Consider the following 26,415-nt stretch of genomic DNA (forward strand, 5'->3'; position numbering starts at 1 on the left):
TTGTGGAGTGGTTTGAAAAACTTGTTTTAAAGACTCCAACCTAAGTGTATGTAAACTTCTGACTTCACCTGTAAGAAATGCAAATAATGTCCTAAACTCTCTTTCGCTGTTTCTTTCAGGGCCAAAGGTTCATGGTGAGGCAGAAGTAACGGTGACGAGGAACAAATCTACAACCTAAGAAGATTCTGAATCTGCGGGTTTGTGTTTGTGTTTGTGTGTGTCAGACTGTCAGTATGTGTGATGGCGTGAATGGCCTTTGGTCTAATTCTCGCCTCCCTCAGACATCCGTCTTCCTTCTCGCCCTCATCTAACTCTCACCACCACCATTTTTGTACCATGAGAGGACCCGCCCAGTACTCGGTGAGTAGTACGCCCGCGGCGTGTCTGCGCCGCTGTGCCGCGTGAGGGGCCCCCCGCCGGCCTTTCACGGAATGGCTTCTTTGGACCTGCCCTACCGCTGTCCTCGTTGCGGGGAGCACAAACGCTTCCGGTCGCTGTCCTCCCTCCGCGCCCACCTGGAGTACAGCCATACCTACGAGACGCTCTACGTGCTCTCCAAGTCCAACAGCGTGTGTGACGCCGCTGCACTACTCCCCCTGGTGGCCGACGGAGACCTTCTCCTCGCTCCTTCTGCCCCCGGCGGCAACCGCAGCAACAACAACGACCCCTTCGACGGACTTCAACTCCGGTCTTCCGCCTTCAGGGACTTCAAGGAGCGTCGCTTCCCGTGCCGCGAGCTTCCCTGTCCCGACGACCTCGGCGGTTTGTCCACAACGTCCAACGCCGCGGCTCTCTACATCCCCAATGTAGAGTTCCCCCTGGGGGAGATCTTTGTGAAGAAAGCCATGAGTGCAGCCGGTGACCATCACGGTTCCCACAGCAACCAAAGCACGGCCGTGGCGGTGGCGGCGAATGTGGCGGCGAGCGCAGTGGAGGCGGCCTATGAGGAGGGTCTGTCCAGGCTGAAGGCAAGGGCCTTTGAGCGTCTGGAGCTGGACGAGAGGCTGGAGAAACTCTCAGAGGAGGTAATGGTAATCATCTACGTTTATTTATTTCAGTTTTTCCCTAACCTCTCCTTGAGTACCCCGAGCTAATTCCACTTATTCAATGTATAATATATACCAGTACTACCACACCTAATTCATTTGGTGAACTTATCACCAAGCCCACTAAGCTCATTAATTGAATCAGGCTTGTTATCGAATGCTAATATGTGGAATACTAATATGAGAATACTCAAGAAGAGGTTTGGGAAACACTGATTTATTTCATTTCTTCCCATCACTACCCTTCTTTGGAAGAGAAAATTTAAAAAAGATATATATATATATTTATTGGTATTTTCTCCCCTTTTTTCAGAATATTTTTTTCTTCTGTATTTTACATATGTACCAACAAACTCAAATAAAAAGTACTTCCCATCACCACCACTGGACTGGAACCAAAATCCCTCCTCCATTGCAGGTGGAGCAGAAGATAGCTGCACGTGTGGGCCGGCTGCAGACAGAGCTGGAGAGGAAGAGCGGCGAGCTGGAGCGGGCCAAGCACGAGAGCGAGCGGCTGGGCCAGGAGAAACAGGACCTGGAGGACAAGGCATCGGAGCTCTCCCGCCAGGTAGATGTTTCGGTGGAGATGCTGGCCAACCTCAAGCAGGACCTGGTCAGCAAGGAGGAGGAGCTCACCCACAAACAACAGTGAGTCAGACAATATGGCGGTTTACCTTTACTGTGTAGGCCTTACGTAGCTGTACTGTTGCTACCAGTAGGATAGGGGTGTGCCAATCTGGCCATACTTGTAATCGTATCCGTAAATTGGCAGTTGATAGTTGGATCAGATGATACTCGTGATTGTGAAAAACAAAATAGTTTTTACATGCCTAAGTAGATGTTGGCAAAATACCATCTCCCTGCTGGTTTATAGACCAAAAAGGCTGGTGTGTGTGTGTGTGTGTGTGTGTGTGTGTGTTGTAGTGGAAATTTCCTGTATTACCAAATCATGAGAGCAAAAACCACACACAAGTCAGAGTTATCATAAAGTCCATCTTTAATTATATGAGCTCCATCACAACCCTGTGACTCTCAGATTAATTCAGTGTCTATAAATGAATTCTCTGAGAGTGCTTACACATTGCAACTGAGATCCTTTATAGCAAAGACACACATAGCCAGACAGCATTGGCTGTAAATTATCGTTCAGCTTTGTCTCCTAAACTATGTTCTTATCTCGCTCTTGGTACCATTCAGGACCAAAAACTAGCATATATCAAATACAACCCTCCTGGACAAGATCACAGTGACAAGACATTATTGGTTCCCCCTCAATCATCCCTTCACATGTTTTAAAAGATATGTTTACATATGAAGACAAGCTCGACCTCTCCCCTCTCTGCGGCCCAAGTAACTGAACCCAGGACAAGAGAAAGGATAACTGCAAATGGCCACCACTATAGTACAACAAGATACATTCTAAATGAGAAGTAACTCACAAGCATATAATGAAAATAAAACATCTTATCTATGTTACCCAACTATTCTGATTATTCCCCAACAGTGTGTGTGTGTGTGTCCCTCAACTTGCAGCAGGCCGGGCAGAAAAGTTTGCTGTTACTCAGTCAGAATGTGCACGGGCGGTTCATATTTTCTCCCTACCCTCGGCCTGCTTGTTAGATATTATGCTTGCTAGCTGGCAAACATCCTCACCATTTGATTTATCGTAGTAGTAGGCGAACAGGAGGCAGCAGCGATCTAAACGATCAGACCGAAAACAACATGCAAGTGAAGCGTGTGGACAGAGAAATACAAGCTTCACTCTATTGAATCAGTGCAGCAGGATCAACGTACAGCCCCGCCTTTCTGTTTACAGACAGGATAACTAGCCAGTTGAGTTATTTTAGACCACGTAGCACCGTGCACTTGACTGAAAGTTGCGCGCTGCCACCCAGATTTTTTTTTAAATAAAAAAATACTTTGATCATAGGAAAATTGCCTATATCTTTTAAGATGCTTGTTTTCTCCGACTACTCGGCACACCCCTACGGGCTTACCCACAAACAGTGAGTCTGATGATAGAGGCCTACTCTAAACCTTCCATGTATATACCTACAGTAGCTCTTTACTGTTGCAAGTGAGTCAGACCACATACTGTACAGGTTTAGCTTTACGGTGTATTCTTAGTGGCTGTGATATCCACGTGTGAGTTTGTGTTTATCTGGACCCTTGTGGATAAGTGAGCCAATATTCAGAAGCTGTTGCTAGTGCCACATACCGAGAAGGTTTGGACCCTGGTTTTCCTGCCAAACTGACTTTCATTTTGTGATGTTTGTGTCCATAACTCCATGTGTGAATGTGTGTTTGCCTGGACCCTTGTGGATAACTCACAGCTGATGATGGCTGCTGGGTGCTTTGGTCTCTCTGCCCATTCACACAGTTGTCCACAGCTGTGTCAGTGTTACTGATGCATGGCTGAACTCTGAGGGTAAACCGAACAGTGACCCCGACATGGATGGTATGACGCTCTCTCTTACCCTCCTCTCTCTCTCTCTCTCTCTCTCTCTCTCTCTCCCCCCCTCTGGCTCTCTCTGTCCGTCAACACACACTCTCTTACCCTCCTCTCTCTCTCTCTCTCTCTCTCTCTCTTTCTCTCTCTCCCTCTCTCTCTCTCTCCCCCTCTGGCTCTCTCTGTCCCCGTCCACACACGCTCTCTCTTACCCTCCTCTCTTTCTCTCTCCCTCTCTCTCTCTCTCCCCCTCTGGCTCTCTCTGTCCGTCCACACACGCTCTCTCTTACCCTCTCCCCCCCCCCCCCCTCTGGCTCTCTCTGTCCGTCCACACACGCTCTCTCTCTTTTGATGGTGTGATTCTCTGTGGACGTCCAGTCCTCCAGATGTGGCCTTGCTGCCATCTCCATAACTCTGTGCCTGAAGCGTGCCTATTGACTGATGTCTCCATGTCACTGAGTGCCTCAGCATGCTCATTGGCCAGTCAGGCTGAAGGATGGCTTGGACAGCAACATCTGGCCAATAGGAGACAATCTGGACCAGTATCACATAGGCTCAAACCACCTGGCCTACTGTGTTTGGGGCAGCTTCAACAAGGCATAGTCATTACACTTAATTCAGTCAGGGGGTGAATGGGGAATATGAGAATAGCTGGCACACTTTATTGTGGTGGTTCAGTTTAGGGTTTGTTTGCGAGTAAGATTTTCTCACTTAGATGGATTACATCCTCACTCATCGGATGTTCTATAATGATTTATAGTTTATAAAACATACGAATGAGCTTGTTAAACTAAGATTTAAAGTGGGCTATTTTTGCAGACAGATATTGTCTCTTAAGTCGTCAGGAAGCAGATTGTGCAGTCAACCTTTCAACCTGTTCTTAATTAGGTTGGAACTATTTATCAAAGTACAGCTGCCTCTACTTTTAAACCCCCCCCGGATGTCGTTTTTCATAGCGCCCTTTGTTTTATCACAGGAGACCGTTTTTATTACTCATCACTGTATTCTTTACCAAAAGGTTGGCTGTGCTTCTTTTGAAGTTACGTAGATCACATCATTACGCTCTTTTTGTTCACAAGCTTCCGACTTACCTAACTTCACTGTTAAGATTTACAATGACAAGTTAACCAAAGGTGTGAACGGGTTTGATAACTCTGGAGACTCCTTTGGTGTCTACAGAGAGTTAAGTAAGTCAGCCTTCACTTTTCTTGCTACACATTTGTTAGGTTCTTATTTTTCCCATATTCCAGCCGAATTGGTAGAATGCTTGTGCGCTTCGGTCAGCGCTTCCATGGCTTTATTAAACTCTGGTAGCTCTATATTACAGGGAGAAACTGGTCCGTTTGTCGCCATATCAATAGTTGTTATTCCCTAAACACTCCCGACCGTGTTCAGGGTATTTTAGATTTCTTCACTCCCGTCTATAATACTACACCTTTTTATTAAGTATTTTCTAAGATAGCACCACACACTTCCCCGGATTATAATTAATTGGTCACGGCACTTAATACTTTGTATTAGAACCGATACCATAGTGTCTGCGAATTTAAATCGAAATCAAATCAAATGTATTTATATAGCCCTTCGTACATCAGCTGATATCTCAAAGTGCTGTACAGAAACCCAGCCTAAAACCCCAAACAGCAAGCAATGCAGGTGTAGAAGCACGGTGGCTAGGAAAAACTCCCTAGAAAGGCCAAAACCTAGGAAGAAACCTAGAGAGGAACCAGGCTATGTGGGGTGGTCAGTCCTCTTCTGGCTGTGCCGGGTGGAGATTATAACAGAACATGGCCAAGATGTTCAAATGTTCATAAATGACCAGCATGGCCCAATAATAATAATAATAATTTATTACTGGAGAATACGGACAGGACTTTATGTCCATTTCCAGTACTTCCTCAAATATCACTATTATTGATAACCCACCTCATCTCTCATCGCGCCCTCTCCCCATAGGGCATAAACCAACCTCTCTCCGTATTGATACTGCTACTACACGTAAATCAAACAGTGTTCGAATATCCTATCTTTTCTTTTTGTTTTTTTTAACTCACCATCTTCTAGAACTCTCATCTTAAACCAAAAAGTCACTGCAACTGGGACTTTAGTCATTTTTCCAGATCTCGCAGGGGAATATCCTCACTAGGCACCTATCCTATATGGAACCTACCCATCACTAATATTAGATATAGGAACTAGCCTACCTTGTTCGTTGCCAGCTCTGCTCCATTGATCTGGATTCTATGGTTTGACTACAAATCGTGGTGAATCCTGCCGACAACGCCATCTGTTAGGTTCTTAGGTTCGGTCCTGTTAGGTTCTAGAGTAAATAACTCAAGGACGCTAGATAAGCTTTAATTAACCAAGTTTAATTCTTCCCAAAGGTTCTGTACAGCTGTAATTCAAACAACCCAATATTTCTCCCATCACAGATACATATATATACATATCCCACCTAAGACACTCTTCCTTCTCTCCAATCCTTACATCTTATGGTTCTACAGGAAAAGCGTAACAGGATACTAAATCCGTATTACTCCCTTTAGGGGATCTCCTGACCTTAACCACTCCTTCACCTAATCCACAGATATCCATCTGTCTCCCCTATAACAACACATCGCTCTCCTCTCCTCCATCAAACACATTCCAAAGCCTTCTGGCTTTCTACAGAGAACCCTTAACTTCTGACACTAAACCCATTCTCTTCCACTCTTCCTATTCAAGGCTTCTTCTTCTCTATCATTTATATAATATCTCAATGTTCAAAATGTCGAATTCAACCCACATGTTTGGAATGATCTCCAAAATACATGTTGAATAGATACTTTAGTGTCCCTAGGGCAGTTCAGGCAGTTCTTATCACGAAGAATGTTTTTTGTTGATGGTTTTGGGTGTATTTATGTTTGTCCAATACGTGTTGCCTTGTATTTGATTTGTTTTATATTGTATTTGATTTGTTTTATATTGTATTTGATTTGTTTTATATTGTATTTGATTTGTTTTATATTGTATTTGATTTGTTTTATATTGTATTTGATTTGTTTTATATTGTATTTGATTTGTTTTATATTGTATTTGATTTGTTTTATATTGTATTTGATTTGTTTTATATTGTATTTGATTTGTTTTATATTGTATTTGATTTGTTTTATATTGTATTTGATTTGTTTTATATTGTATTTGATTTGTTTTATATTGTATTTGATTTGTTTTATATTGTATTTGATTTGTTTTATATTGTATTTGATTTGTTTTATATTGTATTTGATTTGTTTTATATTGTATTTGATTTGTTTTATATTGTATTTGATTGTTGATGTATTTTTATGAAATTGTACATGCAAGGCTCCCTCGTAAGAGACACCGGTCTCAATGGTGACTCCCTGATTTAAAGGAAGGTAAATGAAAAGGATTGGTACTGTAAGTTTAGCTCAGCTAGCATTAGTGATGCATTGGACCGTTAATAGAAGAGGCACACAGAGCATCACTGCACAGTGTAGGATGTTAAAGCATAAAGCAACCCCTTCCTCTTTCTGTCTGTCCTTATCCTTACCACTCCCTCCCTCTCTCCTCTGACTCAGCAGTTAGTCTGCTTATCAGTGTAGGATGTTAAAGCAACCCCTTCCTCTTTCTGTCTGTCCTTATCCTTACCACTCCCTCCCTCTCTCCTCTGACTCAGCAGTTAGTCTGCTTATCAGTGTAGGATGTTAAAGCAACCCCTTCCTCTTTCTGTCTGTCCTTATCCTTACCACTTCCTCCTCTGACTCAGCAGTTAGTCTGCTTATCAGGGCTAGATAATATGTTGCCTGTCTGCGGACAGACGGATAGATAGATAGATACTGTCCAGAGCAAGGCCTGGGATGTCATCATGGCCACATTACTGCCATAGCACCAGACATACCAATAAGCACATGCACACAGTGTGCACACAGCTTTAATGTGGGGACCAAACAATTGATTCCCATTCAAAATCCTATTTTCCCGAAACCTAACCCCTAAGCCTAAAATAGGGTATTTTCGACTCATTTGCGTAAACATAAATCATTTCAGGGTTACGCAACTACAGTTTTGCCCCAGGACAAAAATGGAATGTGATATGTAGTTAAGCTAAGCCATCCCAGTAATTTCAATGTTTCATCACGGTTCTAATAGTGTGTGTGTGTGTGTGTGTGTGTGTGTGTGTGTGTGTGTGTGTGTGTGTGTGTGTGTGTGTGTGTGTGTGTGTGTGTGTGTGTGTGTGTGTGTGTGTGTGTGTGTGTGTGTGTGTGTGTGTGTGTGTGTGTGTGTGTGTGTGTGTGCGCTAATAGACTCACAGATCGGAATTGAAAACCTAGGCATTTTTTTTCTCTTAAGATGCTCCCTGCCATAATTACTATTTACTTATTCATTTTTATATATATATGCGCTTCGCAACTCATTAAGCTAACTCATGGTGCCAGGAAATCAGGAAGAGGGATGTTCTTTTTATAACTCACTATGATCTTATCAAGTAAAGGCAGAAGATTGCCCAAGTCATTTGCATTGTAATGCCAGCGCTGGGCTTTGATTGGGTAAATGAAAGTAGTCCAATAATAGCCTGGGCCTTGTCAGTGTGAGCTGTGATGATTGGCTGTTCATGCAGTGTTTACACAGTTGATTGGATGGGAGAGTCATTAAACTCTTTTAGCTGTGATCTGACATGAAGGTCAAAAGACATGAGAGGGAAGCCACGGGGGATTTGTTGTAGTCGTAGATAGCAGGGCAACTAGGGGCTTATTCAGACTGAAGAGCGTTGAAACAATGTCATTTCAAATGACATTACATGTACATAAACATTTCTATTTACCTTAGCAATGGAATGTCCCATGCTGAGAGAGGGGATCGGGGACATAGTGACCTGCTGTTCCAGCTCTACGGGTTAAATGTTTCATGAATATCATCATAGCCTTTAGCCAGTAAACAGGCAAACGACTCAAGCAACTTTTCATCTAGCATATTACACTCTGGAATAATTGCAACCATCAACAAGCATGGACAGACATTTGAAATGGTTGATTTGTGTTGTTGTTGTCTATACACTCATGAATTTGAGCTGCAAGACAACAGCCAGTGGTGGAGCTACTGCTAACATTTGATTCATGAAAAAACTTGAGCATGGCAAAAGTGTACTTTTACCCTTCTCAGAGGAATGTAAAAGTACAGTAACGTTATCATACGATGTCACTCATATTACACAGAGCTAGCTAGCAAGCTAAACAAAATGTCTGCATCCTCCTCATACACTACTACCACTACTACGACTACTACTACTATTACCACTACTACTACAACTACTACCACTACTACTACAACTACTACTACCACTACTGCTACTACTACTAACACTACTACTTCCACTACTACCACTACTACTACAACTACTACTACTACTACTACTACTACTACTGATAGAACAACGAGACAGATATTTCACCGTCTGTATAAATGGTGGTGAGAGGAAGCCCAGTGGGAGCAAATTTGATTTGTCACATGCACTGAATACAATCTTACAGTGAAATGCTTACTTACAAGTCCTTAAACAACAATGCAATTTTAAGAAAAAGTAAGAAATTAAAGTAAGAAATGCTTAAAGAGCAGCAGTAAAATAACAATAGCGAGGCAATTTACAGGGGGTAACGGTGACAGAGTCAATGTGCGGGGACACTGGTTAATTGAGGTAATATGTACAGTGCCTTGCGAAAGTATTCGGCCCCCTTGAACTTTGCGACCTTTTGCCACATTTCAGGCTTCAAACATAAAGATATAAAACTGTATTTTTTTGTGAAGAATCAACAACAAGTGGGACACAATCATGAAGTGGAACGACATTTATTGGATATTTCAAACTTTTTTAACAAATCAAAAACTGAAAAATTGGGTGTGCAAAATTATTCAGCCCCTTTACTTTCAGTGCAGCAAACTCTCTCCAGAAGTTCAGTGAGGATCTCTGAATGATCCAATGTTGACCTAAATGACTAATGATGATAAATACAATCCACCTGTGTGTAATCAAGTCTTCGCATAAATGCACCTGCACTGTGATAGTCTCAGAGGTCCGTTAAAAGCGCAGAGAGCATCATGAAGAACAAGGAACACACCGGGCAGGTCCGAGATACTGCTGTGAAGAAGTTTAAAGCCGGATTTGGATACAAAAATATTTCCCAAGCTTTAAGCATCCCAAGGAGCACTGTGCAAGCGATAATATTGAAATGGAAGGAGTATCAGACCACTGCAAATCTACCAAGAACTGGCCGTCCCTCTAAACTTTCAGCTCATACAAGGAGAAGACTGATCAGAGATGCAGCCAAGAGGCCCATGATCACTCTGGATGAACTGCAGAGATCTACAGCTGAGGTGGGAGACTCTGTCCATAGGACAACAATCAGTCGTATATTGCACAAATCTGGCCTTTATGGAAGAGTGGCAAGAAGAAAGCCATTTCTTAAAGATATCCATAAAAAGTGTTGTTTAAAGTTTGCCACAAGCCACCTGGGAGACACACCAAACATGTGGAAGAAGGTGCTCTGGTCAGATGAAACCAAAATTGAACTTTTTGGCAACAATGCAAAACGTTGTGTTTGGCGTTAAAGCAACACAGCTCATCACCCTGAACACACCATCCCCACTGTCAAACATGGTGGTGGCAGCATCATGGTTTGGGCCTACTTTTCTTCAGCAGGGACAGGGAAGGTGGTTAAAATTGATGGGAAGATGGATGGAGCCAAATACTGAATACTGAAGCTGTTAACCTGCTCCACTACAGTCCCGTCAATGAGAAAGGGGGTGTGCTCGGTCCTCCTTTTCCTGTAGTCCATAATCATCTCCTTCGTCTTGATCACGTTGAGGGAGAGGTTGTTGTCCTTCAACCACACGGTCAGGTCTCTGACCTTCTCCCTATAGGCTGTCTCGTCATTGTCGGTGATCAGGCCACTGTTGTGTCATCGGGAAACTTAATGATGGTGTTGGAGTTGAGCTTGGCCGTGCAGTCATGAGTGAACAGGGAGTACAGGAGCGGACTGAGCACGCATCCCTGAGGGGCCCCCGTGTTGAGGATCAGTGTGGCGGATGTGTTGTTACCTACCCTTACCACCTGAGGGCGGCCCGTCAGGAAGTCCAGGATCCAGTTGCAGAGGGAGGTGTTTAGTCCCAGGGTCCTTAGCATAGTGATGAGCTTTGAGGGCACTATGGTGTTGAATGCTGAGCTGTAGTCAGTGAATAGCATTCTCACATAGGTGTTCCTTTTGTCCAGGTGGGAAAGAGCAGTGTGGAGTGCAATAGAGATTGCATCATCTGTGGATCTGTTGGGGCGGTACGCAATTTGGAGTGGGTCTAGGGTTTCTGGAATGATGGTGTTGATGTGAGCCATCACCAGCCTTCCAAAGCACTTCATGGCTATAGATGTGAGTGCTACAGGTCAGTAGTCATTTAGACAGGTTACCTTAGTGTTCTTGGGCACAGGGACTGTGCCTTGGTGGTCTGCTTGAAACATGTTGATATTACAGACTCAGAAAGGGAGACGTTGAAAATGTGAAGACACTTGCCAGTTGGTCAGTACACGTCCTGGTAATCTGTCTTGCCCTGCGGCCTTGAGAATGTTGAAGTGTTTAATGGTCTTACTCACATTGGCTGCGGAGAGCGTGATCACACAGTCGTCCAGAACAGCTGGTGCTCTCATGCATGTTTCCGTGTTACTTGCCTCGATGCGAGCATATAAGTTATTTAGCTTGTCTGGTAGGCTTGTGTCACTGGGCAGCTCTCGGCTGTGCTTCCCTTTGTAGTCTGTAATAGTTTGCAAGCCCTGCCACACCTGACGAGTGTTGGAGCCGGTGTAGTAAGATTCGACCTTAGTCCTGTATTGATGCTTTGCCTGTTTGATGGTACGTTGGAGGGCATAGCGGGATTTCTTATAAGCTTCTGGGTTAGAGTCCCGCTCCTTGAAAACAGCAGCTCTACCCTTTAGCTCAGTGCTGATGTTGCCTGTAATCCATGGCTTCTGGTTGGGGTATGTATTAGAGGTCGACTGATTATGATTTTTCAAAGCCGATACCGATTATTGGAGGACCAAAAAAAGCTGATACCGATTAATTGGCCAATTTTGTTGTTGTTTTTTGTTGTTGTAATAATGACAATTACAACAATACTGAATGAACACTTATTTTAACTTAATATAATACATCAATAAAATCTATTTAGCCTCAAATAAATAAATAAACATCTTCAATTTGGTGTAAATAATGCAAAAATAAAGTGTTGGAGAAGAAAGTAAAAGTGCAATATGTGCATTGTAAGAAAGCTAACATTTAAGTTCCTTGCTCAGAACATGAGAACATATGAAAGCTGGTGGTTCCTTTTAACATGAGTCTTCAATATTCCCAGGTAAGAAGTTTTAGGTCGTAGTTATTATAGGAATTATAGGACTATTTCTCTCTATACGATTTGTATTTCATATACGTTTGACTATTGGATGTTCTTATAGGCACTTTAGTATTGCCAGTGTATCAGTATAGCTTCCGTCCCTCTCCTCTGGGCTTGAACCAGGAACACATCGACAACAGCCAACCTCGAAGCAACGTTACCCATGCAGAGCAAGGGGAACAATTACTCCAAGTCTCAGAGCGAGTGACGTTTGAAACGCTATTAGCGCACACCCCGCTAACTAGCTAGCCATTTCACATCGGTTACACCAGCCTAATCTCGGGAGTTGATAGGCTTGAAGTCATAAACAGCTGCTGGCAAACGCACAAAAGTGCTGTTTGAATGAATGCTTACGAGCCTGCTGGTGCCTACCATCGCTCAATAAGACTGCTCTATCAAATCATAGACTTAATTATAACATAATAACACACAGAAATACAAGCCTTAGGTCATTAATATGGTCGAATCCGGAAACTATCATCTCGAAAACAAGACGTTTATTCTTTCAGTGAAATACGGAACCGTTCCATATTTTATCTAACGGGTGGCATCCATAAGTCTAAATATCCCTGTTACTTTGCACAACCTTCAATGTTATGTCATAATTACGTAAAATTCTGGCAAATTATTTCGCAACGAGCCAGGCGGTCCAAACTGCTGCATTTACCCTGACTCTGCGTGCCATGAACGCAAGAGAAGTGACACAATTTCACCTGGTTAATATTGCCTGTTAACCTGGATTTCTTTTAGCTAAATATGCAGGTTTAAAAATATATACTTCTGTGTATACTTCTGTGTATTTTAAGAAAGGCATTGGTGTTTATGGTTAGGTACAGTCGTGCAACGATTGTGCTTTTTTCGCAAATGCGCTTTTGTTAAATCATCCCCCGTTTGGCGAAGTTGGCTGTCTTTGTTAGGAATAAATAGTCTTCACACAGTTTTGCAACGAGCCAGGCGGCCCAAACTGCAGGTTTAAAAATATATACTTGTGTATTGATTTTAAGAAAGGCATTGATGTTTATGGTTAGGTACACGTTGGAGCAATGACTGTCCTTTTTTGCGAATGCGCACCACATCGATTATATGCAACGCAGGACACGCTAGATAAACTAGTAATATCATCAACCATGTGTAGTTAACTAGTGATTATGATTGATTGATTGATTGTTTTTTATAAGTTAAGTTTAATGCTAGCTAGCAACTTACAGTGGCTTCTTACTGCAGTTGCGTAACAAGCAGGCTCCTTGTGGAGTGCAATGTAAGGCAGGTGGTTAGAGCGTTGGACTAGTTAACCGTAAGGTTGCAAGATTGAATCCCCGCGTTGACAAGGTAAAAGGTCGTTTTGCCCCTGAACAGGGCAGTTAACCTACCGTTCCTAGGCCATTGAAAATAAGAATGTGTTCTTAACTGACTTGCCTAGTTAAATAAAGGTGTAAAAAAAAAAAATTGTCCCCAAAAAATGTTTGTCCAAAAATCGGCCATTCCAATTAATCGGTCGACCTCTAGTATGTACATACAGTTACTGTGGGGACAACGTCATCGACGCACATATTGATGAAGCCAGTGACTGATGTGGTACACTCTTCAATGCCATCGGAAGAATCCCGGAACATATTCCAGTTTGCTAGCAAAACAGTGCTGTAGTTTAGCATATGCTTCATCTGACCACTTTTTTTATTGACCGAGTCACTGGTGCTTCCTGCTTAAATTTTTGCTTGTATGCAGGAATCAGGATGATAGAATTATTGTCAGATTTGGCAAATGGAGGGCAAGGGAGAGCTTTGTACGCATTTCTGTGTGTGGAGTGAAGGTTGTCTAGAGGTTGTTTTTCCCCCCTTTGGTTGCACATTTAACATGCTGATAGAAATTAGGTAAAACTGATTTAAGTTTCCCTGCATTAAAGTCCCCGGCCACTAGGAGCGCCACCTCTGGATGAGCGTTTTCCTGTTTGCTTATGGCGGTATTCAGCTTATTGAGTGCGGTCTTATTGCCAGCATCGATCTGGGGTGTTATAAAGACAGCTACAAAAAATACAGATGAAAACTATAGGTCGAAAGGGTGGTCTACAGCTTATCATGAGATACTCTACCTCAGGCGAGCAAAACCTTGAGACTTCCTTAGATATCGTGCACCAGCTGTTGTTTACAAATATTCATAGTCTGCCACCCCTTGTATTCACAGAGGCTGATGTGGAGCGAGATGGATTCTGGGTGACTTTCTACACATTTTCTCATCAATGAATGACATAAGAGCATTGTGTTTAACACTGTGCATTGTTTAAAAGTGACAATCGCAGAATGGTGAACTTACTAAATGACTAGAGTTGACTGTGTGATATTAGACTGCTTCTTGTGTAAATATTTTACGTCTGGATTTTAATGATTTGTATTTAATGATTACGTAAAATGTTTTTGTTGTACTGTATGTGTGTTTATAGTTTTGTTTAATGTTGTGTTAGTGTTAGTAAGTTGTTTTGTCGGAAACGTTGTTCCCCCTGCTGCTATCGGACCAGGTCTCTATTGGAAAAGAGATGTTATCTGAAAGAGAAAAACCTGTATAAATAAATGTACTTGAAAAAGGAAACAATTGATCTCAGTTTTCTGTTTTCAAAACTACAATTGGTTATGAACAGAGTAGACTTTTTGTAGACTTTAAAAAAAATGGTGTTATTTAGAAGGAATGTAAGGGTGACTTGAGATATTGCACACGTACACTTCACAGAGTAGGCGTTCCCTAACAGAGATATGCAAATACATGCTAGAATGCCCCAATAGGATCTCGCTAGCTTGTTCTTGGCTCTGCCCACCTCCTTGCATGTTTTTGCCCACTGTTTGCTCCCATTGGAGACCACAGCTTGTTGTTTAGCTTAGGTTAGTAATATAAATCTTTGCTACTAGCTACTGCTGCTAACTTGCTAGCTATGTTAATTAGCTGACTGCTAATGTCAGCCAACGTTAGCTGAACCATAGCTAGATTGCTTTTCGGCCTACATAGCGTATTGAAGTTACCTTACAAACAAACCATGCTTAATTTCATCAATGTCATGCAAATCATTACTTGAATAAAAGCAAATTGCATAAAAAAAATGATTTTACTGAGTTGATGTGTGCGTTCCTGCTCGCTTTTGCAATGAAATAAGTTAGTGTTCTGAAATTCCCTTAAAGCTATGGTGTCAATTTGAGTAACTGGCTTTTACTGCAATTTCAGGTAAAAACAAGTCTCTAATATAAGAAATACTTATACATTTCAGCTGTTTCAAAAACATTGCTATGCTATTAAGAATTTTACAAGCATGCATGCATACAGTTGAAGTCGGAGGTTTACATACACCTTAGCCAAATACATTTAAACTCCTTTTTTTCACAATTCCTGACATTTTCCTGACATTTATTTCCTGACAATTCCTGACATTTAATCCTAGTAAAAAGTCCCTATTTTTAGGTCAGTTAGGATCACCACTTTATTTTAAGAATGTGAAATGTCAGAATGATTTATTTCAGCTTTTTCTTTCATCACATTCCCTGTGGGTCAGAAGTTTACATGCACTCAATTAGTATTTGGTAGCATTGCCTTTAAATTGTTGAACTTGGGTCAAATGTTTCGGGTAGCTTTCCACAAGCTTCCCACAATAAGTTGGGTGAATTTTGGCCCATTCTTCCTGACAGAGCTGGTCAGGTTTGAGTCAGGTTTGTAGGCTTCCTTGCTCGCACACGCTTTTTTAGTTCTGCCCAGACATTTTCTATAGGATTGAGGTCGGGACTTTGTGATGGCTACTCCAATACCTTGACCTTGTTGTCCTTAAGCCATTTTGTCACAACTTTGGAAGTATGCTTGTGGTCATTGTCCATTTGGAAGACCCATTTGCGACCAAGCTTTAACTTCCTGACTGATGTCTTGAGTTGTTGCTTCAATATATCCCCATCATTTTCGTTCCTCATGATGCCATCTATCTTGTGAAATACACCAGTCCCTTCTTCAGCAAAGCACCCTCACATCATGATGCTGCCAACCCCGTGCTTCAAGGTTGGGATGGTGTTCTTCGGCTTGCAAGCTTCCCCCTTTTTCCTCCCAAACATAACGATGGTCATTATGGCCAAACAATTCTATTTTTGTTTCATCAGACCATAGGACATTTCTCCAAAAAGTACGATCTTTGTCCCCATGTGCAGTTGCAAACCGTAGTCTGGCTTTTTTATGGCGGTTTTGGAGCAGTGGCTTCTTTCTTTCTCAGCGGCCTTTCGGGTAACTCGTTTTACTGTGGATATAGATACTTTTGTACCTGTTTCCTCCAGCATCTTCACAAGGTCCTTTGCTGTTGTTCTGGGATTGATTTGCACTTTTCGCACCAAAGTACGTTAATCTCTAGGAGGTAGAATGTGTCTCCTTCCTGAGCAGTATGACGGCTGCGTGGTTCCATAGTGTTTATACTTGCGTACAATTGTTTGTACAGATGAACGTGGTACCTTCAGGCATTTGGACATTTTTCCCAAGGATGAACCAGACTTGTGGAGGTCTACAATTTTTTTTCTGAGGTCTTGGCTGATTTCTTTTGATTTCCCCATGATGTCAAACAAAGAAGCACTGAGTTTGAAGGTGGGCCTTTAAATACATCCACAGGTAAACTTCTTATTGACTCAAATTATATCAGTTAGCCTATCAGAAGCTTCTAAAGCCATGACATAATTTTCTGGAATTTTCCAAGCTCTTTAAAGGCACAGTCAACTTAGTGTATGTAAACTTCTGACCCACTGGAATTGTGATTTAAGGGAAATTATCTGTCTGTAAACAATTGTTGGAAAAATTACTTATGTCATGCACAAAGTCGATGTCCTAACCGACTGTTCAAAACTATAGTTTGTTAACAAGACATTTGTGGAGTGGTTGAAAAACTAGTTTTAATGACTCCAACATAAATGTATGTAAACTTCTGACTTCATAGATACCTACCTACCTACCTACCTACCTACCTACCTACCTACCAGTGGAGGCTCCTCATAAGAGGAAGGGGAGGATCATCCTCTGTGAATTTCATTTGAAAAAAAAAAAAATTACTCATGATAAAACTACTAAATATAATCACGTCACCAAATAATTGATTAAAACACTTGTTTTAATCAGGCTCATGGTTCTCACCATCTTCGATAGACTTGCACAGTTATTATGACAACTTTCAGCATGAACTGACATGTTGTCCACCCAGTCAAAGGATCAGAGAATGAATCTAGTACTGAAAGCATAAGCTCAGCTAGCTAGCACTGCAGTGCATAAAATGTGTTGAGTAGTTGACTCAGAGTCAGTTTTGAACAAATTAATGTCTTCCACAATAAAGGAGAAGCAAGGGAGAGCTAGAGAGGGAGAGAGTGTCTTTTTTCCCCCCTTACTTAGCTAGTAAAATGTGGCTAGCTAGTTTAGCTTACTCAAACACCCTGCTCAAACAGAGGGATGCTATTTTAGCTAGCTCGCTATGACTATCTAATACAACAGTGGAACTCTTCCAAGTCAAGGTCAGCTTTTGTGTCAGTGCTAAACTGCTTACCTACTGTACACTTACTCCATGATTGTAGCGGATTTACTAACGCGTTAGCTATGTTGACTATGATGTTACTTTAGCTAATATGGTGGCAACGATGCAGGCTGTTTGTAGCGTTTATGATATGGTTTTGCATGTTGTTGTTTTTTTGCCTGGTCATATACAGCTGATGCGTTGTGCAAGTCCACAAGTGAAGACTTGCACTTCCACACGCAAAGACTTGCACAAAATGTAATCCTCAAATTTATCTCTCGCTAAATTTGTACCTACGTTGTAAACCTTCATTCATAGGCTTGGTTGGGAACATTTGATTATCAATTTAAGTAGCCTAAACCTATCACTGTTACATTTTACTGGGTGAACGGAATATGAATGACAGTCATCCAATATGCTGTAATATAAATAATGTTATTGAAAAAAAATAGCAATCGTCTTCATCTTAAACAGCACTGACCGCTACTTCATACATACATTATATATATATTTTTTTAATTTGACCTTTATTTAACGAGGCAAGTCAGTTAAGAACAAATTCTTATTTTCAATGACAGCATAGTGGGTTAAGTGCCTTGTTCAGGGGCAGAACGACAGATTTTTACCTTGTCAGCTCGGGGATTCGATCTTGTAACCTTTCGGTTACAAGTCCAACGCTCTAAACACTAGGCTACCTGCCGCTGCATACATACATACATACATACATACATACATACATGGTGAGCACTACTGTACCTGTTTCTTACCTTACCTTTCCCTACCCACATTCGCTGCAGTAGGCCTCAGTAACTCCCCAGGTTTGATTTGTGCCCCACACCCAGCTAGGGTGGACTGAGTGGAATGACCAAGCCCCTAGTGAGAACATCAAAAGCCACTCTCAATGCGGTGCAATTTCAGTACAGTATTTCATCTAAGGTATTTCATGCTCATTCCCTCAAGACACACACATGGAGAGGGAGGGCGGAAGGGAGGAGGGGCGACTTACAATATGTCTCACCGATGTGATGCTGCTGCTACCGTGAAAACAGGCTTGTTCTATGCCAAGCGAGGCAGCATTCCCAGAATGCAAAGCGTTACTGACTGTCAGGGTAGGGAGGAACCAGAGTCTTAGAGCGGTGGGTTCACACACACACACACACACACACACACACACACACACACACTCAACCAAGGTTAATACGAAACTGCCGGGAGATGTGAAAGCTTTCCTTAATGGCATGGAGAAAAGGGAGGTATTAAAGTTGTCTGTAAATGTAGCCTATGCTATGTGAATGACAATACATCATTGCACGCACGATAGAACAGCAAAGAATGTACTGCGATTTTTGCTATACCACAATGCTTCTGTTTCATCAAGAAAACAATAACAAATGTACTGGTTTCGATCAGTGGCTCTGTCTCAACTTATGCACCTTTCAACTTCAAAGGTTAAAAAGTCGCAAAATTGATGTTCCAGTCCTAGATTGCCCTTTTAACAGAATCCTTTTAAATATAAATAATTTAAACCTCAACTGAAGGCACTGACATAAACAATATGAAGTTTCTTATGAGAAATGACTGCATGTTACAGCCCTGAGCATAGATATGGAGAAACCAGGAAGGTAGAGGGTCGATAATGACGATGGAGGGTTTGATTTGCAGGTCCTTGAAGCTGGAGATGCTGGGAGGCAGAGAGAGGCTGGGAGACAGAGAGAGGCTGTTTTTTCTTAAATTCGAGAATATAATGAATCTGTTGAAAGGAGAGTCTTGATTTTGTCATTGCATTGACAATAATCTGTCAAATGAGATGAGTCATTCTATTGACTAGGGCTGTGCCGATACCAATATAGCAAAAAAAGATTCCATGGCAAAAATGAAAACACGAAGCAGACAAAACTCTTTAGTCCTTTTAAAACCTGCTGTATATAAAATACTGTGTGCTATAGATTGGAAAATAAACAAAAACATTTGACTCATTTGAATTTGAATGGCAACATAATGTTTGTTTCCAACATTAGGGCTGTTTTCCTAAAGAAGTTAACTCCGATTCTTATTTTGTTTCCTTGCCGTGATACTGGTATTGTCCCGGCCCAACTATTGACCGTAGGACTACATTTTATACGAACAAAACACACCACAAAGACTGGCTGCTAAAAGCAGCTGGTGGCCACTGTGTGTTGGCGATAACCTGCTGGGTGACGACGTACAGTGACGATTCTACATGTTCTATCGACGGGAAATGAATAGAACATGATGGCAGATATTTCTACTCAGAGGCGATTGGACAGCTAACCGTTGCTTTTAACCATTTTGTCGGCACGGTGTGTTTTGTTCTTAACGTTTTGGGAGCACCAATAGTAGAGCACCCGGATTAGGGTTTCTTGGAATGCAAGAACCTCATGGAGAGAAGGCTTTGTAAATGGGTCGATGAGCTTCATCAACATGATCAAGGCATACTGACTTTTTGTTGTTGTTGTCCTTCCTCGTGCACACTCTATATTCTCCGGCTTGTCTGTATTCTCCATCTGTCGCTCACTCTCTCTTTCACTGCCTCTCCTTTCTTCTATTGCTCTCTTCTCACCTCGTCCTCGACAGGCTGCTGCTTCTCTTTCTTTGTCTCTCTCTCCCCCTCCTCCCTCCCTCCCTCCCTCTGTACAACATGTTCTCTCTCACAGTTCAGTATCATTCAATAGATCAGGTGTACAAACGTGTGTGTGTGTGTGTGTAAAATGTGTGTGCATGCAAGCGTTTGTTCCATGCATACGTGTGTGTGTGTGTGTGTGTGTGTAAAAAAAATAAAACACATCTACTTAGAATAGAATCCATAATAGGCGCTTGTCACTTGTCTGAGCGACACAAAGCCACTATTTATAAAAGGTATTTTCTATCTGTCCGTCATGCATGCCTTTTAATGAATTATTTCACCCCATGAATATTAATGCTGTATAATATTGAATTAATAACCGGTGATTATGACGGACTGACCAGTGATAATTAACATATAAACAGGATCACTTTAGAAGATCATGGCTGCGTCCATAAATGGCACCCTATTAAGGGCACTATTTTTGGTCCTTAGGGGTCTGGTCAAAAGTAGTGCAATACAGTGCCTTGCGAAAGTATTCGGCCCCCTTGAACTTTGCGACCTTTTGCCACATTTCAGGCTTCAAACATAAAGATATAAAACTGTATTTTTTTGTGAAGAATCAACAACAAGTGGGACACAATCATGAAGTGGAACAACATTTATTGGATATTTCAAACTTTTTTAACAAATCAAAAACTGAAAAATTGGGCGTGCAAAATTATTAAGTACTGCAGTGCATCTCCTCCTCATGGACTGCACCAGATTTGCAAGTTATTGTTGTGAGATGTTACCCCACTCTTCCACCAAGGCACCTGCAAGTTCCCACACATTTCTGGGGGGGAATGGCCCTAGCCCTCACCCTCCGATCCAACAGGTCCCAGACATGCTCAATGGGCTTGAGATCTGGGCTCTTCGCTGGCCATGGCAGAACACTGACATTCCTGTCTTGCAGGAAATCACGCACAGAACGAGCAGTATGGCTGGTGGCATTGTCATGTTGGAGGGTCATGTCAGGATGAGCCTGCAGGAAGGGTACCACATGAGGGAGGAGGATGTCTTACCTGTAACGCACAGCGTTGATATTGCCTAGAATGTCAACAAGCTCAGTCTGATGATGCTGTGACACACCGCCCCAGACCATGATGAACCCTCCACCTCCAAATCGATCCCTCTCCAGAGTACAGGCCTCGGTGTAACGCTCATTCCTTTGACGATAAGCGCGATTCCGACCATCAACCCTGGTGAGACAAAACCGTGACTCTTCAGTGAAGAACACTTTTTTGCCAGTCCCGTCTGGTCGACCGACGGTGGGTTTGTGCCCATAGGCAACGTTGTTGCCGGTGATGTCTGGTAAGGACCTTCCTTACAACAGGCCTACAAGCCCTCACTCCAGCCTCTCTCAGCCTATTGCGGACAGTCTGAGCATTGATGGAGGGATTGTGCATTCCTGGTGTAACTCGGGCAGTTGTACCAGTCCCACAGGTGTGATGTTCGGATGTACCAATCCTGTGCAGGTGTTGTTACACGTGGTCTGCCACTGCAAGGTTGATCTGCTGTCCATCCTGTCTCCCTGTAGCGCTGTCTTAGGCTTCTCACAGTACGGACATTGCAATTTATTTCCCTGGCCACATTTGCAGTCCTCATGCCTCCTTGCAGCATGCCTTAGGCATGTTCACACGGATGAGCAGGGACCCTGGGCATCTTTCTTTTGGTGTTTTTCAGAGTCGGTAGAAAGGCCTCTTTAGTGTCCTACGTTTTCATAACTGTGACCTTAATTGCCTACCGTCTGTAAGCTGTTAGTGTCATAATGACCGTTCCACAGGTGCATGTTCATTAATTGTTTAGGGTTCATTGAACAAGTACTGGAAACAGTGTTTAAACCCTTTACAATGAAGATCTGTGAAGTTATTTGGATTTTTATGAATTATCTTTGAAAGCCAGGGTCCTGAAAAAGGGACGTTTCTTTTTTTGCCGAGTTCAGTTTTCCCCTATCCACAAATAACCACAGTTTAAATCATTGTTGTTTGGCGACTTTTACATTTCTATCTGCTTTTATCCCTTTGTCCTTTTTGGTCCTCCCTGCTTCCCCTCTTCCTCAGGACACATCATTATTCTTCAGTCAGCATGACACTCTTTTCATGTCACAACGCCAAAGGATAACATGATCTCCTTTTGAAAGCACAGTTGAAATACGCTCCCTGGAATATCCTGTTGCCTCCCACTCGATTGTGTGTTAGCATAATGATTAGCATTTCCCAATAGAATGCGCTGCTGTTCAGGCTAGCATCGTTAGCCTGAATTGTAGCATTAGCATATTAGCTAATTGCCTTCTGTAGGTCAACAAGGGGAATGATTAGCATTAGCATTCAGTGAGGATGCCTGGCTTGAACGCTACTGGACGCCCATCCACTTAAACTGAGTGGATTTAGCAGCAGATTTATGAGCAAAGTCTAATCTCATTAGTTCCTGGTCCTCTGCTCACCTCATTGATTACCAAAACGTTTACATCCTATGATTACTAATTAGGAATTTGTACCCTGTCTGAAATCATCCTGTTAGTAGCACATGGGGATGTTTGACACGTACTCCTCTGCCTTAAGTGTTGCCTCTTGCACCGCTGAATAGGTAGCTTTTCGTTTAGTGCCCAAAAGCTAATACACTTAAGGAGGGCGGTCACGTGCGCAAGCAGGGCAGATGTCCTGGGCTTGAGCCTCAGTGTGAGCCCAATCGGGAGGAAGTGGTACTTGCTAAGGAAGCATCGTGATGTCCTTTACATTAGCATGTGACATACTCCCATCCTTTCAGATACATATAATTTTCATCTTGGTCCCTGCAATGCTAAACACATATTAGTTCAATAGATAACACTGAGTGTACAAAACATTTAGGAATATTGAGTTGCTCCCCCTTTTGCCCTCCGAACAGTCTCAATTTGTCTGGGCATGGACTCTTCAAGGTGTCGAAAGCGTTCCACAGGGATGCTGGCCCATGTTGACTTTAATGCTTCCCACAGTTGTGTCAAGTTGGCTGGGTGTCCTTTGGGTGGTGGACCATTCTTGATACACACGGGGAAACTGTTGAGCGTGAAAAACCAACTAGCGTTGTAGTTCTTGACACATTTAAACCAGTGCGCCCTGGCACCTACTAACATAACCCTGTTCAAAGGCACTTAAATATTTAGTTTTGCTTATTCACCTTCTGAATGGCACACACATACAATCCATGTCTCAACTGTCCTCAGGCTTAAAAAATCATTCTTTAACCTGTCTCCTCCCCTTTATCTACACTGATTGAAATGGATTTAACAGGTGACATCAATAAGGGATCATAGCTTTCACCTGGTCAGTCTGTCATGGAAAGAGCAGGTGCTCCTAATGTTTTGTGCACTCAGTATGTTATTGTACATGTGAAGAATGCAAGTCTTCCATTTATTTATAGATACTCAGGATGCATCCCAAATGGCACCCTATTCCCTAAATACATTTACATTGCAGTCATTTAGCAGACGGTCTTATAAAGAGTGACTGACAGTAGTGAGTGCATACATTTTTGTACTTTTTCTACTGGTCACCCGTGGGAATCGAACCCACAATCTTGGCGTTGCAAGCGCCATGCTCCACCAACTGTATTGCACTACGTACTTCACATTCATATTCTTCTCATGTTATTCAATCGTTCTCTCACATGCTGACCAGACAGGACACGTCGCGTGCGCGAGCGTCGCAAAATGAATGTTGACGAAATTAAAGTTAGCTAGCAAGTGCAAGCTAGCTGGCTAAATTGCCATACATGTTTAATGCTTTTCGACATGTCCCCAAATTAATGTCATTGGTTCAGAGTTTGTTTTGATATTTTAACCTGCGTGTCGTGATCGCGTTTGGTGTGGGGGGGCACAATTAATTTATGCACGATAGCGCACTATGGCGCACGCGCGCAGCCCGCTTTGGTTCCGTGTCAGAATAATAGTAGAGAGAATTATTAATTTCAGATTTTCTTTCTTTCTTCACATTCCCAGTGGGTCAGAAGTTTACATACACACAATTAGTATTTGGTAGCATTGCCTTTAAATAGTTTAACGGGTCAAACATTTCAGGTAGCCTTCCACAAGCTTCCCACAATAAGTTTTTACCCATTCCTCCTGACAGAGCTGGTCTCCTTGCTCGCACACGGTTTTTCAGTTCTGCCCACAAATCTTCTATATAATTGCGGTCAGGGCTTTGTGATGGCCACTCTAATACCTTGATTTTGTTGTCCTTGAGCCATTTTGCCACAACTTTGAAAGTATGCTTGGGGTCATTGTCCATTTGGAAGACCCATTTGCGACCAAGCTTTAACTTCCTGACGGATGTCTTGAGATGTTGCTTCAATATATCCACATAATTGTCCTGCCTCATGATGCCATCTATTTTGTGAAGTACACCAGTCCCTCCTGCAGCAAATCATCCCCACATCATGATGCTGCCACCCTCGTGCTTTACGGTTGGGATGGTGTTCTTCGGCTTGCAAGCCTCCCCCTTTTTCCTCCAAACATAACGATGGTCATTATGGCCAAACAGTTCTATTTTTGTTTCATCAGACCAGAGGACATTTCTCCAAAAAAGTACGATGTTTGTCCCCATGTGCAGTTGCAAACCGTAGTCTGGCTTTTTTATGGCCGTTTTGGAGCAGTGGTTTGCTCCTTGCTGAGCGGCCTTTCAGGTTATGTCGACATCGGATCCGTTTTACTGTGGATATAGATACTTTTGTACCTGTTTCCTCCAGCATGTTCACAAGGTCCTTTGCTGTTGTTCTGGGGTTGATTTGCACTTTTCGCACCAAAGTTTGTTCATCTCTAGGAGACAAAATGCTTGTCCTTCCTGAGCGGTATGACGGCTGCATGGTCCCATGGTGTTTATACTTGTGTACAATTGTTTGTACAGATGAACGTGGTACCTTCAGGTATTTAGAAATTGCTCCCAGCATGAACCAGACTTGTGGAGGTCTACATTTTTTTTTCTGTGGTCTTGGCTGATTTATTTTGATTTTCCCAAAGAGGCACTGAGTTTGAAGGTAGGCCTTAAAATACACTCACAGGTACACCTCCAATTGACTCAAATGATGTCAATTAGCCTATCAGAAGCTTCTAAAGCCATGACATCATTTTCTGGAATTGTCCAAGCTCTTTAACGGCACATGTAAACTTCTGACCCACTGGAATTGTGATACAGTGAATTATAAGTGAAATCAACTGATAGGCAAGTGCGTAGCCCTTATCAACGCCACATCCTCTTGAGGTAACTCAGCACTTTTCACATCAATGCCTCCAGAATGTTGTCCAGAGTACAATTACCCCAACATCTATCCTTTTATATATTGACCATGAAACTAGCATCCGATAGCATTGTATCAGACACACAGCGCCCTTTCATCTTTGCATGGTGAGACAGATGGATACTATTCATTGTGTCTGCATCCTAAATCGAGCCGCACAGTGGATGTGTCATAGTACCCATAAAACCTAGCGGTCTAAAGGTGCTAGAGATGACGTGCAGGAGCTTGCAGGGATTTGTAGTCTTCCATGATGTTTACTTTTATGCTAATGAGCATTTTCAAATCTGATAGTAAATTGAGCCAAATATAAGTCACCTTGTCCGAGAGAGATTTACGTGGTTATGAAAAAGTCACGTCAGGGTAAACCTACACGAAACACAGCCCTTGTTTGAAGTGTTTCTAAAAATCCCCTATGGGAAAAAATGTAGGGTGGGAAAAACGATTTGGAACCATTTCCCTGTTTTACCGCTAGATTTTCTGTGGTAGTCTATGGCGCCATCATTCCATTCGTGGTGCACGACTGTGGGCCCTGGTCAAAAGTAATGCATTATGAAGGGAATCATGGTATCATTTGGGGTGTAAACACTGTAGAGATGCAATTAAATACACTTTCTGTCCCACTCCATACCAATGTCTCTAACATGCCCTTTAATCTGACCTGTAGTGTGGATAACCAGAGAGGTTATCACCAGAGGACTTGCCATCTGAGACACTGTGTTCCTTATGGAAGTATATTATATGGTGTGTGTATATACTGTATGGTGCAACTGAGGGTGGGAGGTAAGTGTGGGGGTGTATGTTGGAGTGAGAGAGACTGAGAGATAGAGATTTTTTTTAAAGGGTAAAGCATATGGAAGAGGAGAGGACCGGTGAGGAACAGAAAGCATGCATTCACGGAAGCGCTACCCTTTTGTAGTTCCATCCTACCAACCTGTAAACAGGGTGGCCTGACCAGCTGTTCCACAGCACCGTGTCACACACTGACACTACTTCACCCCCAATGTCTTGTCTAGGTCTGTGCCAGTCGGATATAGGCTGAGCCTGTTTCCCAATAACACACACGCCTAGAGAGAGAGAGAGGTGTTTT

General features: G+C 42.5%; 1 protein-coding gene across 1 annotated transcript in view; it reads left to right on the forward strand.

Moving 5' to 3' along the window:
* Positions 1-431: 431 nt before the first annotated feature.
* The window catches only part of LOC139374906 (F-box only protein 41-like), a 65,308-nt gene continuing 39,324 nt past the window's right edge, over positions 432-26,415 (forward strand). Inside the window, exons 1-2 of the mRNA XM_071116125.1 lie at positions 432-1,025; positions 1,465-1,694. Coding sequence (XP_070972226.1) covers positions 432-1,025; positions 1,465-1,694 — 824 coding nt within the window. The remainder of the gene's footprint in view (positions 1,026-1,464; positions 1,695-26,415) is intronic.

The sequence above is a fragment of the Oncorhynchus clarkii genome, chromosome 19 (assembly GCF_045791955.1).
Source record: "Oncorhynchus clarkii lewisi isolate Uvic-CL-2024 chromosome 19, UVic_Ocla_1.0, whole genome shotgun sequence".
Classification (NCBI taxonomy): Eukaryota; Metazoa; Chordata; class Actinopteri; order Salmoniformes; family Salmonidae; genus Oncorhynchus; species Oncorhynchus clarkii.